The 12,017-nt window shown below is 50.7% G+C and overlaps 1 protein-coding gene across 1 annotated transcript; it reads left to right on the plus strand.

The window, feature by feature from the left end:
* The first annotated feature begins 231 nt into the window (after window positions 1-231).
* On the plus strand, window positions 232-10,574 carry LOC135292876 (hydrocephalus-inducing protein-like). Its single transcript, XM_064406949.1, has 6 exons — window positions 232-366; window positions 2,030-2,145; window positions 3,306-3,425; window positions 7,328-7,462; window positions 8,891-9,090; window positions 10,258-10,574. Exons 4-6 carry the CDS (start codon window positions 7,352-7,354, stop codon window positions 10,301-10,303), a joined length of 357 nt encoding a protein of 118 aa, XP_064263019.1. The 5' UTR covers window positions 232-366; window positions 2,030-2,145; window positions 3,306-3,425; window positions 7,328-7,351; the 3' UTR covers window positions 10,304-10,574.
* The last annotated feature ends 1,443 nt before the right edge of the window (window positions 10,575-12,017 follow it).

Below are 12,017 nucleotides of genomic sequence, written 5' to 3' on the forward strand. Positions count from 1 at the left end.
TTCCTGGCTACAGAAAGGCTCTGCAGCACTTGACACGAGTCAAGTCAGCAGGAATAGTGCCAATGTCCTTTGGCAATGCGTGCGGCCCGGCCCGCGCTCGATGCCGCGGTTGCCTGGTAACCGCGCCCGGGCCCTCAGCGTCTGTGCCGGCGCCGCGGCCTCAGCGCCAGAGCTCGGCCCTGGCTGCTCGTTCACAGCCTCGGCGCCTTTAGGCGGCTGCACTCGGCCATTGCCACGGCAGTTGTTGGCACAGCATTGGTTTCTGTCAGCCACTGCTGTCAATTGGCGGAGAATTGGTCTCTGTGAGCGACTCCGGAACTCGCAAAGCATTGGTCTTTGCGAGGGAGTCCTGAATTTCCTTTGAAGGTAAAGGCTGGCTAAAGTTGTACTTTCTGGTTTTGTCCCATCTGTGCTCTGAAAGAGAATGCCACAGGGAGATACAGGATGGTGGCATGTACAGCTGAGGGGATGAACAATAGATGGTCTACTGATGGTGCTTTTTGCTCACTGAACAAATGCAACATTTCCTAAGTATACTAGTGTATAGAGTTTTTCCTGTAGTATTTATTTAAACTACTTATAGGTGAATGAGTTCTGTTCAAATTTCAGTGGGTTGTTATGATCTAATTATTAAAATTGTTAAGGAGGTGCCCCTGAATTAAGGTGCAAAACGAGATCATCTGCCAAAGTGGATAGTCTGGATTTTTTGTAAATGTGAGGAAGAGAGAGGGAGAAAGAAATAGAAAAAGGAGGGGGGGACGGAGGTTGATGGGAAGGGGGGAAGAAAGAGAGTGACAGAGACAGATTTAGTAGAAAAGATCACCATTCCATGGATCCCATCCCATCCCATTCAATCCTCTTCTGGTCTTCTCTGTGGTGAGGTTTCGCAAAATGTAAGACTCCAATGGATGAATGCAGATTTGGGCAAGGTGGGACTGCCCAGGTACCTCCCTGGGGAAGGGCCAGTTGGGCTCTGTCTTTTGCTACTTTCAAATAATATAAATTGTTAGCACCAGGATATCCTTTGAGTCTGCCATGAATTGGGTTGTGGATTTTCGGATCTGTTGTGTTACTTTGCATGCCATGCAGTCATCTGGTGCAAGGGCTCAGGAATGGCTCTGGGGGCACTTTGGGGGTCTTTGATGGGCTATGACACCCCCTGAGCTGCCCCTGATGGGAATGTCCCCTGGATGTGGCCTTCTGGGGGTGGGGGTTGTAGAGCTGAGCCAGTTTGTGTGAGGGAGGATGGGTGTCCACTGCCCCTTACCAGCGGTTGTGCCACAGACCCAAAATTTCCTCCTGCCCCTCTGTTGATGGGAGGTGTGTGTGCAAACCTGGCCTCAGCAGAGGAGTCTGTGGCTGTGACTTGCCCAGCCTGAAGGCAGACAGAGCTGATTTTCAGGACAGCTGCTGGCTTTGGCTTTGTTGTGGATCTATTTTTCTCCCTTGGCCTTGTTCACTTCTCCCGAGACCTGAGCTAATGGGACAATAGTGTCACCTTTATCTTGCCTCAAGTTCCCTTGTGGGGCTGAACTCCCAGTCCCAAGTTCCAGTCAGGAGGCATTTTCAGGGAAGGGTGGGCTTGGGTGCTCTCAGCTTCTTTCTACAGTTTTGTCACAATGGGCAAAAAGTCCTTTGTAGCAATATTTAAGCCATGAGCCATAACATTGCAGTCTCTCCCAAGTCCAGTGAGGAGCAGCTGAGAGGGCAGGGGTTGTTTAGCCTAAAGAAGAGGAGGTCCACTCAAGCTGGTTTTAAGTAATATTTAAGCTACAGCTTTGTCTGTTCTAAGTATTATTAATGTTCAGCTTTTTAGCTCCAGGTTTCAGCAAGATCCATTTTTGAATTGCACAAGGGAGCCATCTAGTCCAAATAAAGTCCAACTAGAAGCCTAACAATACTAGCTACTTATGCCAAGCAAGCACTTAGCTACTTTCAAATGATATAAAATGTTTAGCAGCAGTGTATGCCTTGAGTCTGCCATGAACTGGGTTCTGGATTTTCAGAGTTCCATTGTTGCTCCTTCCAGTTTTGCTGAGGCCTTCTTGCTCCTCTGTGACATCCTCCCTTCAGAATGGCTTCTGGATTCCCAAAAAGACACCGACACCTTGTCTTTTGCTGAGGGAAAGACTGCAGTCTAACACTGTGAGTAGCCACTGGGGCTGTGCTCAGGCTGGCAAGTGCCCTGGTGTCCCTGGTGTCCCTGCCCCTGTTGTCCCGCAGCACTGGGAAGCTGCAGAGCCCCTGCCCAGCTCTTTGTGCCGTGCTGCTGTTGGTGGGGGCTGTCCTGGTGCAGTAGGGAACACTGTGTGATGTTTCAGGGACAGCCCAGCGCCTTGCCTGGCTATGCCACGGGAGCCAAGTGAAACCAATGTGCAGCTGAAGCCCTCAGCATGTGCTTCTGTGCCTGCCCTTTGCCACAGGAATTCCTTCTGTCAGGCTGGGCACTGCCCTGTGCTGCTGTGACCAAGCTGCCCTTGGGCACCTGGGCATGTGGGGGGAGAGCTCAAACTCTGCCCAAAGCCTTGAGAGCCACGGCTGGTCCCAGCCAGAAGAGCTCCCAAAGCAGCAGTTCTCTCTCAGCTCCTGGGTGGGCACAGCTCCAGCCCTGCAGGCAGCACTGCAGTCAGGGCCACCAAGGTCCCTTGCTGTCTGGAGCTCACTGGGCTGAAGATGCCCCAGTGCTGAGGCTCTGGCAAGGAGATCCCTGTGTTTTCCTCTCTGGAGGGCTCTGTCAGCCCAGACAGAGAAAACAAATGCTCATTAACAGAGAGAGGAAAAACTTGGACACATTCCTGTGCACCTCCCTCTTGGTACAGCTTTTCTTTCTTGCTTCTCTTGGACTCAGCCAGCAGTGCTGTCTCCTGGCTGTGAGTTGTGAGTGTTGTGCAGGGATGGACTTGGGGCAGTTCTGAGAGCTCCTTCCCACTCTCTGAAAAGGTCACTGCCTCAATCCTATGAAATGTAAGAGGAAACAAATGGCCAAAGAGCAGAAATCCCCAAACATGTCACATCAGATCACAGAGAGTCTAATGGGACACAGCCATGTGGTTGGAGTATGTGTATTGCACTCTGTATTATTAATTGATTGGTACTAAGTATTTCAGCAAGTAACTTCCAGGGCTTCCAGAACTGCCCAAGTGGCTGTGATTGCAAATTATTCACCAGAGCCACTTGCTCAAGATAAACCCCTCTGAACAAGCACATCGCTGAGGTTCCTGTTGTTTTTTTTCTTTTTTTTTTTTTTGTTGGGTTTTTTTTTTTTTTTTTTTTTTTTGGTTTGGTTTGGTTTGGTTTCTTTTCAGGTGCTTCCCTCTAAGTTCCAGCAGGAGAAGTTTCTCAGCACAAAGAAGGAGGCCAGCACTGGGGGGAGCATTGTGCAAAGAATTGGCCCATGGATAGACCTGAGCAAGACTGGTCCAAAGGTAGCTTTTTCCTGCTCTTTTTCTTTCTGTTTGATGGCAAGTTTGAAGAGGGGGTGTGCTTGAGACAGGCTTGCCTCCAGCAAAACACCTCAGTGTCCAGGTGCTGTTGTCATTGCAAGCTGCTGGCAGTGGTGGACTGGGAGTCCTGATGTGCACTGAGCCAACACAGATAACCTCTGCTGCAGCTGCTGGGCTGTGCTGGAGTGTGGCTGCCATTGCTAAAACAATGGGGGAAGGCTGGGGACACAAAGGCACAGCATTGCCATGTGCCATTCTCCTGCTGAAGGAGCCACCTCTTGCTTTGGTGTGGTCACCATCAAACGCTCGGGGTCACAGGATTCCCTCCACAGTGGCAGCGTCGGCCTTGGAAGGCCGAGGACCTGCAGGAATTCCTTCAGATTTAGCAAAACCAATTGCATTCCTGCTTTGGGTTGGAACAATGTGCTGGACCCTGACAGGGTGTTAGATTTTGCAGGCTGCCAGATGTGCAGAGGAGTGGCCCTGGGCAGAGGGGAATGGATGTGCTTTCTGTGCTCAGTGCCTGCTTAGAGGTGTGTTTCAAGCTGCTTTTGTGGCAGGACTGGCTCAGTAGAAAGCACAGTCCAAAGGGGCAGGTGAGCCAGGTGGGCTGTTGAGCAGGAAATTGGCAGCAAGAGACATGGAACACACTGGTTCAGGACTGGCCTGGAGAGGGGCCTTGGGAACACCCCAGGGAAGGGCACAAGTAAGGGACAGTGTGCTGCAGGCACTCCCTTCAGCAGGCTGTGTCTGCCCTGGAATCACAGGAGAGCTGCTGGTGTCTCTGCAGTGACAGCAGTGTGGATGCAGAAGGCAGACAAAGCAGGGCAGAGTCTTCTCCAAGCAGTGTCTCTGCTCCAGAAGCATTTGCTGCTGTTGTGTCATTCCAGACGTGCCTCTACAATGGCATTAAATTAGATAGCAATAATGACAAGAAAGCACCCAGTTAAAGCTCATGGGAAAAGGAGATACCAACTCTACTCTTACCCAAGTTCCTGAGGAAATAACTGAAACTTATCCACAGTCAGCATTCACCTCATTTGTCCTTTTCCTGACTTCTGTTGTACTTTGTTTTTGCCTTTACCTCTGTTAGAAAGGCAGTAACTTTTAAATGCACTTAAAGGGGACAAAATCATCAAAGCAAAAGAAAACTGTTTATTAGTAACAATTCACTTGAGCCGAGTGTGTCTCCTTGCCCTTGGAGTGGAGCAATCACAGCCTGCAACAAAATGGCAATCTTTGTATCCCCTTTGTACCCGGCCGGGACAGTCCCAGTCCCCTTTCCCCTTGGAGAGGCACTCAGGAACTTCCCTTCTGTCTGACTACCAACTTTTGTGTCCCTTCCCCTCTCATGCTCCTTCCTTTTGGTCAGGTCTTCAACCCCATCCCTCTGCCAGCTCACAGCAACACCCAACAAACCAACCTGAACAAATCCAACCCACCAACAACACACAGAACCAACAGATTCCATCCTTTCAGTTCATAACCTTTTGGCTTCAGCCAAATATCACCTCATCTCTCACACCTCCTCTGGTGCTGTTCTCTTCTTCCTGAGGCCTAAGTTCTAGATCCAAACAGAAATTTGCAGTTGTGTGGGCCTCAGTTTCCTTGTCTCAGTGTAAAGGACATCCCAGAATTGTTTCCCCTAGAGTCTGATGTAAATTTGTGGGTTTTACTTACTGCATGAGTGCTCAGGCCGTGCCCCGGGGGGCACAGGTCTGTGCTTAAGGAAAGTGCTGCCTGGCATTGTGGAGAAGGAAAGCTGGAGAAATCAAAAGAGCAGCTTGGCTTGAGCCTGCTGGAAGCTGACCAAGCAGTTCTTGATCAGCTCAGAGCAGAGGTGGGTGAGCCACTGTTTGCCCAGTGTGTCCTGGGCAGCTGTGCTCCCCCAGAGTCTGCACTTCACTGGGGGTCAGTGTAAGATTGTCCTTCATGAGCCTTCCTCCCAGCAGCTGAAGCTGTCCCTGCTCTCTCTCGCCTCTCCAGCTGCCGTCAGCTGCCCCGAAACAGAGCTTGTTTCAGTTTCCCCACCAGAGATGGTGTTTAAGAACTTCATGGCTCGGGAGGTCTCTGAAATGGTGCTGTCTGTGACGAATAAGGACAAGGTAAGTGCTGGCACCTGGAGCTTGAACCCTGTGCTAGAAGAGGAGAGTGCTGTCATTGCCCGAGTGGGCAGCAAAGCAAGTTATCTGCTGCAGCACGTGCAGGAGAAAATGTCTCAGCACTTTGTTCTGCAAGATGATGGAAATCTTCCTGTGCTGGGAATTGTGTCCTGATTTTGGCCATGCATTGATGGTGTCTATCCCAAAGGAGTTTCCTTCTGTTGAAAGCTGTGGATTGATAGGAATGTTGAGGCCTGTACAGTTCTGACCTGCTCTCAAGCTTTGCCTTGAGTCTATAGCACCTCCTGTGTCTCCTTGGTTAATCTTGGCTCCTGGTAGGAATCTCTGCCTCTCTCAGCCTGTTGGGCTCCCTTTGTGCAGCTCACAGTCAGAGCTCAGGGGCTGAGTCTGCTCCACTGATGCTGGAATCACTTCTCATTAAGGGCATTGGCACTGCAGGAAACGTTCTGGAACAGCCCTGGAATCAGAGTGATGTAGCAGAAGCAGTGGGAGCCCTTTAGGTGCCACTTGAGGCTTCTGCTAAGCTTCATCCCACTCTGCTCAGCTTTCCAAGAGCAACACGGTGCTCTGCTTTCCCTTTGGAGAGCCACAGCACATGCAAAGCCATGTGCTCCTGGAGGTTTCCACCTGCACTTGAAGAAATTGTGATGGTTTTGCAATTTCCCAAGAGAGTTGAGAGGGGAAAAGTTGAAAAATGTCAGCAGTTGTGTTCCAGTGTAACGAGGAAAACGGAGTCCATTGGAATTTCAGTCAGGGCAACTTTTTCTCAGATGAGCCTTGTGCCAAGGGTAGGCTGGTGGGAGACAGGAAGGAGTCCAAATCATCTGGTTTAGGCTTGTTGAGAGCATTTTGTTGCTCAGGGGTTGATGATATCAGTGTGCTAGAAAATGCATGTTTGCTGTGTCTGTGAATGCCAGAGGGCAGACCCTGGCCTGTGGCTGCAGGCAGGAATGCCCAGCAGCCCAGCTTGCTTGCACAGGCAGCAAGAAGCCCTGGAGAGCCAAGATTGGCTTTTCATACTGGAAGCACAGTGTCAGTCAGTGCTGGTCATGTTTCTCCAGGCAGAAAATGCCTTTGAAGCCCACAGTCCATAGGCACAGCCTGTCTGTGTTTCTGTCACTTTTGACAAGATGATTGCTCTCATGGTTTTATGATTCTTCCTTGCTGCTTTACTGCCCATTTAAATTCTCTTTGCCATCTCCTTGTTTTAGGGATTGTCTTGTTGTGTTCCTTCTTTGGCTTTTCAGCTTTGCTTTGTAAGGCCACTGTAAGGCCACAGTGTTTGGTCTCCTCTCTTGCTGGTCTGCCTGCATGACTGTATCCCCAGAATGTGCCTACCTAAACCTGATCTGCTAGAAGGGAATTTCTTCCTTCCCCCAGGAGAATGTGCTGGTTTGCTTTCAGGGAGCACATTCCCCCTCTGGAACATGACTGCATGGCTGTGTGCTGGCAGGAGCCAGCAGGTTTCTTGGCCTTGTTGAATGTACAGATGACTTGGTTCAGGTGCTCTGTCTCCATCCTGCTGGTGCTGACCTGCTGGCCCTTCCTTGCCACCAGGCCCTGCCCCACTGGCCCTGGCCAAAATGCTGGAGCCAGAGAGAAGGGACTCCAGCTGACCCTTGTGAATGATGTGCCTGCACCTGCTCAGCTGGAAAGGCTTTGGAAAAGGGGTCAAGGAGGGATGTCAGCAGGGCAGGGACAGGTCTCCTGTCGTCCTGTTTGCACAAGTGTCAAAATCATCATTTGGTGTCTTTGCTGCAGATTCCTCGGCTGGTGAAGGTGTGCATGGAGAGCTGCCCTTATTTCCAGCTGGCGTGCCCCAGGGGTGTGTACCACACGGTGCCAGCAGGCGCCTCTGCCCCTGTGCGCATCCGCTTCAGCCCTGAGGAGAACAAGGTGAGCCTGGAGGAGCCAAAACACAGAATTCCCTGCAAAGCCATTGTTTTCCTTGCACTCTGGGTGCAGCCCATTCCATGCTGGGAGCTTGGCTCCAGGCTGTGGGCAGGCAGCCTGCAGCCAGTCCCAGCTTGGCACGGGCTGCCAGGCACTGCAGCCAGGCCTGACAGGCTCTGCTTCCCCTCCCTGCACGTCCCTGAGCATTGCCAAGGGAAGATGCCCAGGGAACAGGGTGAAAATGAGAAAGGGCTGTTGATACATGTTGGGCCATCTCTAGGTACAGTGGAAGGAGTTTCATTATGATGGAAAACACGGGAGGAACAAAGAGGTCTGAGAGCTTTCCTCCTTCCTGACTGGCAACAGCTTCCCTGCCTCCCCCTGGGCTGGAGCAAGGACGGTGCTTTTTCCCAGGCTCCGTTCTGCAGCCTTGCAGCTGTGCTGTGCCAGAGCGCAGGTGAGCATGGTGCAGCTGCAGGGCCAGGGCAGAGGATGTGCTGTGCCCGTGAGCCCGGCCTGGCACAGGCACGCTGGGCTCTGGGTGCCCTTGGTCAGCAGGAGGTTGCTGAGCTGCAGGGACTTGGACAGCTGCCTGCAGGAGCTGGTGTAGGGCAGGTGCAAGCTGCAGGCAGAGCTGTGAGCCCAGAGCCCGTGGCAGTGACACTGCTGTGCCTCTGTCTTCATGCCTGTGCCTGTGCTTGCTCTGTCAGCTGGCACCCATTGCGTGCCAAAGGTGCTTTTGCCTGGAGGTTTGAACAGCAGTGCTGAGGCCCTGGCAAGTCTGATCTCCGTGCTGGGGTCTGCAGGCTTGTTCATCCAGAAGGGTTTAGGCCGTGGCATGGAAGGGAGGAAGCCTTGCAGGGAAGCCAAGAGAGGCTCTTTCCAGCAGCATGCTAGAAAGCAAGGTTAGCACTGTTAGCACTGTTCTCCTCCTGACTTGGTTGGAGAGGCAAAGTTGGAGGGGAGTTCTGAGCCAGCTGATGTTTCTACACCAAGCCAGGGTGCAGGAGCTCTTTGGGTGCAGCTGTTTTATCATCTTTTTTTTTGCTGCTTAGAGTCAGTTGAACACTTTTTCCTATTCTCCGACAGTGGGAATACAGAAACTTAAAGAGGAATGTCCTGTGTTCCCTGGCTCCACGTTCCTTAGAAGGGACTTAGGAATTACTGAACATCATTAAAATTTAGAGTAAAAATGATAGTGGCCTAGGGCAGTTCTCTGGATGACCAAGTGACAGAAGAGCTTAATGCCACTGAGACAGGTTTTGCAAAGTGCCCCGGTGCCTTTAACATGTGACATATCAGTAGAGCTTAGTGTTCATTTAAGGTGGGATAGGTAAATTGATGCCCTTGAAGGGTTATAGGAAATGGTTTTTCTTCTGCCATGGGGACGGCACTAAATGCCCTGTGCTGAGGCAGTTTCTTTTCCTGCAGGATTATTCCCACCAGCTGGTCTGTGTCACTGAAAGGGAAAGGATAGTGGTGCCAATTCGGGCCATTGCTGCCCGAGCTGTCCTGGACTTCCCTGAGCAGCTGGACTTCTCCAGGTGTCCAGTCAAGTGCAGCAGCCAGAAGACTCTGCTGCTCCGCAACACTGGGAACCTGGAAGCTCGTTTCAAGCTGAGCACCCAGAGGTGAGGCAGCCCATCTGTTCTTGTGCAAAGGATAGCACCTCTGGGTGAGAGCAGAGTTGGGAAAGAGCAGCAAAAGGAAGCAGAGCATCAGAGCTGCTGCCCTGCAGCCCTGGCTGGAAGGGAGCAGGATGGATGGCAGCTGCTCTTGCCTTCAGTGTTCTTAGCAGGATGCAGCCTTTGAGCTTTCTCTGTCCCAGCTTTCCTGGAGGCTGCTGGAACATGTTGGCAGCTGGCTTGCACCCTGCTGAGCACAAGCAGCTTCTGAAGTGCTTTCTCAGCACTGTCAGCCAAACAGAGCCATTCTCTGGGAGGCCACAGGCACATGGCTTTGCAGGGATCCCTGCATCAGATGCCCAACATGTGCTGTGCTGCAGGCAGCCAGTGCAGCTCCTGTTCCTGAAGCTGATCTGATTTCCCTTGTCAGCTGAGGGCATCAGTCACCTCTTGTGTTCCATGATGAACCTTTGAAAGCCAGTTTAAAATTTCAAACAGATGATTTAAATCTCTGAATAAGGTTGTGCCCCCTTTTCATTGAGATTTCTTTTTGAATACTCTGAAGTTCCTGTGTTTCTGGTGTTTTTTTTCTTTTTGGTTTGTGTTCAGTGTTTGCCAAAAGATCATGAATTCTTCCTTGGGAACTTCCGTGAAGGTCGAGCTCCTCTAATGTCTCTCTATATACCACATGCCCATGGGTACTTGCACAGGTGTGTAGGAAATATAGTGAATATTTGAAAAGCAATTGGGCTGATTTAGAAGATAAAAGTATAGAATAACTTTTGGAGGGGAGCTCTGGCAGTCATCTGAGCAGACACACTGCTCAAAGCAAGAGCAGTGTCTGGGGATTGGCAGGTGCCATTGGGAGATCTGGACCTGCCTTTAGATGCCATGCAAGGAAACAAACATCCAAAGGGCCCTAGTTAAAAAACAGAAGAAAACAACCTATTAAAACCCTCTCCATACCTTATCTTTTTAGCCTGTCAGTAGTGCTGTAGTGCCTGTCAGGGTGCAGTAGTGATTCCTTGAAAGGACAGATCTAAGCGGATGAGAAATGTCTTAAGGAACAGCTCACAATTGCCAGAGAAAAGGCCAAAATGTAGCCTGCCAGCCCCATCTCTTGGCAGTGGTTTTCCTTTGGTTATTAGAGTGTCAGGAATGTCTCCTTCACAGCTCTTCTACCTGTGGGCTCAGGGAACAGCTTAGTGATGTTGGCTGAAATCCAGAGGAGTTGAGAGATGACTGCTCCAGCAGGAACAGAGGAGTCTGGTGGGTACAGCCTGGGGTGGGATGCAGGAGATGCAGGGGCTGATTTGCACTCAGTTTTTCATTCCTGACAACTGAGTCCTGAACTTGGCTGGATCCTCTTCTCCTGATCATTTGACAAGAAGATCCCTTCTTTCTCAGGCAAGCCCTGAAGTCTCCCCCAGGAGTGTTATTGCCATCCTGCCATCTGAGGGCAGGAGCATGTAACATGGGGCAGCAGTGGGAATGGGATGGGATGGGATGGGATGGGATGGGATGGGATGGGATGGAATGGAATGGAATGGAATGGAATGGAATGGAATGGAATGGAATGGAATGGAATGGAATGGAATGGAATGGAATGGAATGGAATGGAATGTAGTGCTGACGTGTGGACAGGGATTCCCGTAACTGGCAGCTTCTCTGTTCCAGTGAAATTTTTGGCAGAAGAATAAGATCAAAATGCTGTGCCTTGCCCAGAGCAGGCACTGATCCCCCCGAGCCCCAGCAGAGAGCTGCAGCAGCCCTGGCATCAGCCCTGGAGCACATGCAGGAGCTCTGGGGCTGCTGGGGCCTTGTCTTTCCTCCCCTCTCTCCAAAGCCTCACATCCAGCACATGAACATTGCTGGCCCAAGGCTTCTCCATCAGCCAGCAGGGATGTTCTCACCAGTGGGAATGGGAACAGCTCAGCCTGTAATTGCAGCAAGAGGTCCTTCATGAGCAGAACCTGAAGCAAGTTCATCACTGCTGACATGAACAAAGTTCAGCTTGCCAGATGTTCTCTTTATTTTTGTGTCTGATGAATTCATCACCAAGTCCCCAGAAGACACTTGGAAGTGACAGACTGAGCAGCAGCAAAGCACCAAGGCCAGGAACTTTTGTTTCCTCAGTGGGGCTGTACAAAAGCACAAAGCCCAGCAGCTGCTGGGCAGAAGCACATTTCCCCTGAGCTCTCCCTGAGCATCAAAGCATGGATGAGTCTTGTGTTTGTCAGGCAAGAGCTCTTTACCTGGTGACCAATCCTGATTGCTGCTGTTAAATCCAAAGTGCACCAACACATTTGCATCAACATTTCCAACACATTGCACAGAGTTTCTCTGCTAGGCCAAGCAAACCAGTCTGGATGACAACCCACAGTCCCAGAGTGCATTGCTGTAAATACACGGATACCTCCTGTTCTGCTTCCTTGATGTGCTCCTGTTCATGGTGCTTCATTGAGCTGGGATTGGATCCTTCAGACTGGAAATGGCATCCTCCTTTTGGGTTTCCATGTCACTGTATTGGTCTAATGTGCATTTGCACTCTTTCAGAGTTTTGACTGCTCCTTTTCTTAGAGCAGCTTCATTGAAATGCTGATCAAATGTGCCATTTCTAGGCTAAATCTGGTTGTTTTTAAGGTAAAATACACCAAAGAACCACACTGCATATTCAACAGTAACTATTGCTTGGTCTTCAGGGAAAGGTTCCTTCTCCCTGTCTGATTCCTGGGCTGTAATCTCCCAGGACAGGTAGTGCTGTAACATTTGCATCTCTTGAGATGAGGTTTATAGGCAGCAGGAAAAGAGAAATTCCTGAGGCAGTCAGTGTCAAGTTGTGTATGCAGATGGCTCTGAAGCCTCTCTGTGCTCTTCACAAACCATTCTCTGATGGGATTGCTGGCAGTGGGAGCCTTGAGTGTCACTGCAGA

The sequence above is a fragment of the Passer domesticus genome, unplaced genomic scaffold (assembly GCF_036417665.1).
Source record: "Passer domesticus isolate bPasDom1 unplaced genomic scaffold, bPasDom1.hap1 HAP1_SCAFFOLD_55, whole genome shotgun sequence".
Lineage (NCBI taxonomy): Eukaryota > Metazoa > Chordata > Aves > Passeriformes > Passeridae > Passer > Passer domesticus.

What these genes read in the sequence shown, in the direction of transcription:
- LOC135292876 (XM_064406949.1), top strand. Translation starts at nt 7,352, where the DNA reads ATGGAGAGCTGCCCTTATTTCCAGCTGGCGTGCCCCAGGGGTGTGTAC. An exon ending in TCAGCCCTGAGGAGAACAAG is followed by an intron (nt 7,463 to 8,890) that starts GTGAGCCTGGAG and finishes CTTTTCCTGCAG; the next exon opens with GATTATTCCCACCAGCTGGT. An exon ending in TTCAAGCTGAGCACCCAGAG is followed by an intron (nt 9,091 to 10,257) that starts GTGAGGCAGCCC and finishes TCTCCTTCACAG; the next exon opens with CTCTTCTACCTGTGGGCTCA.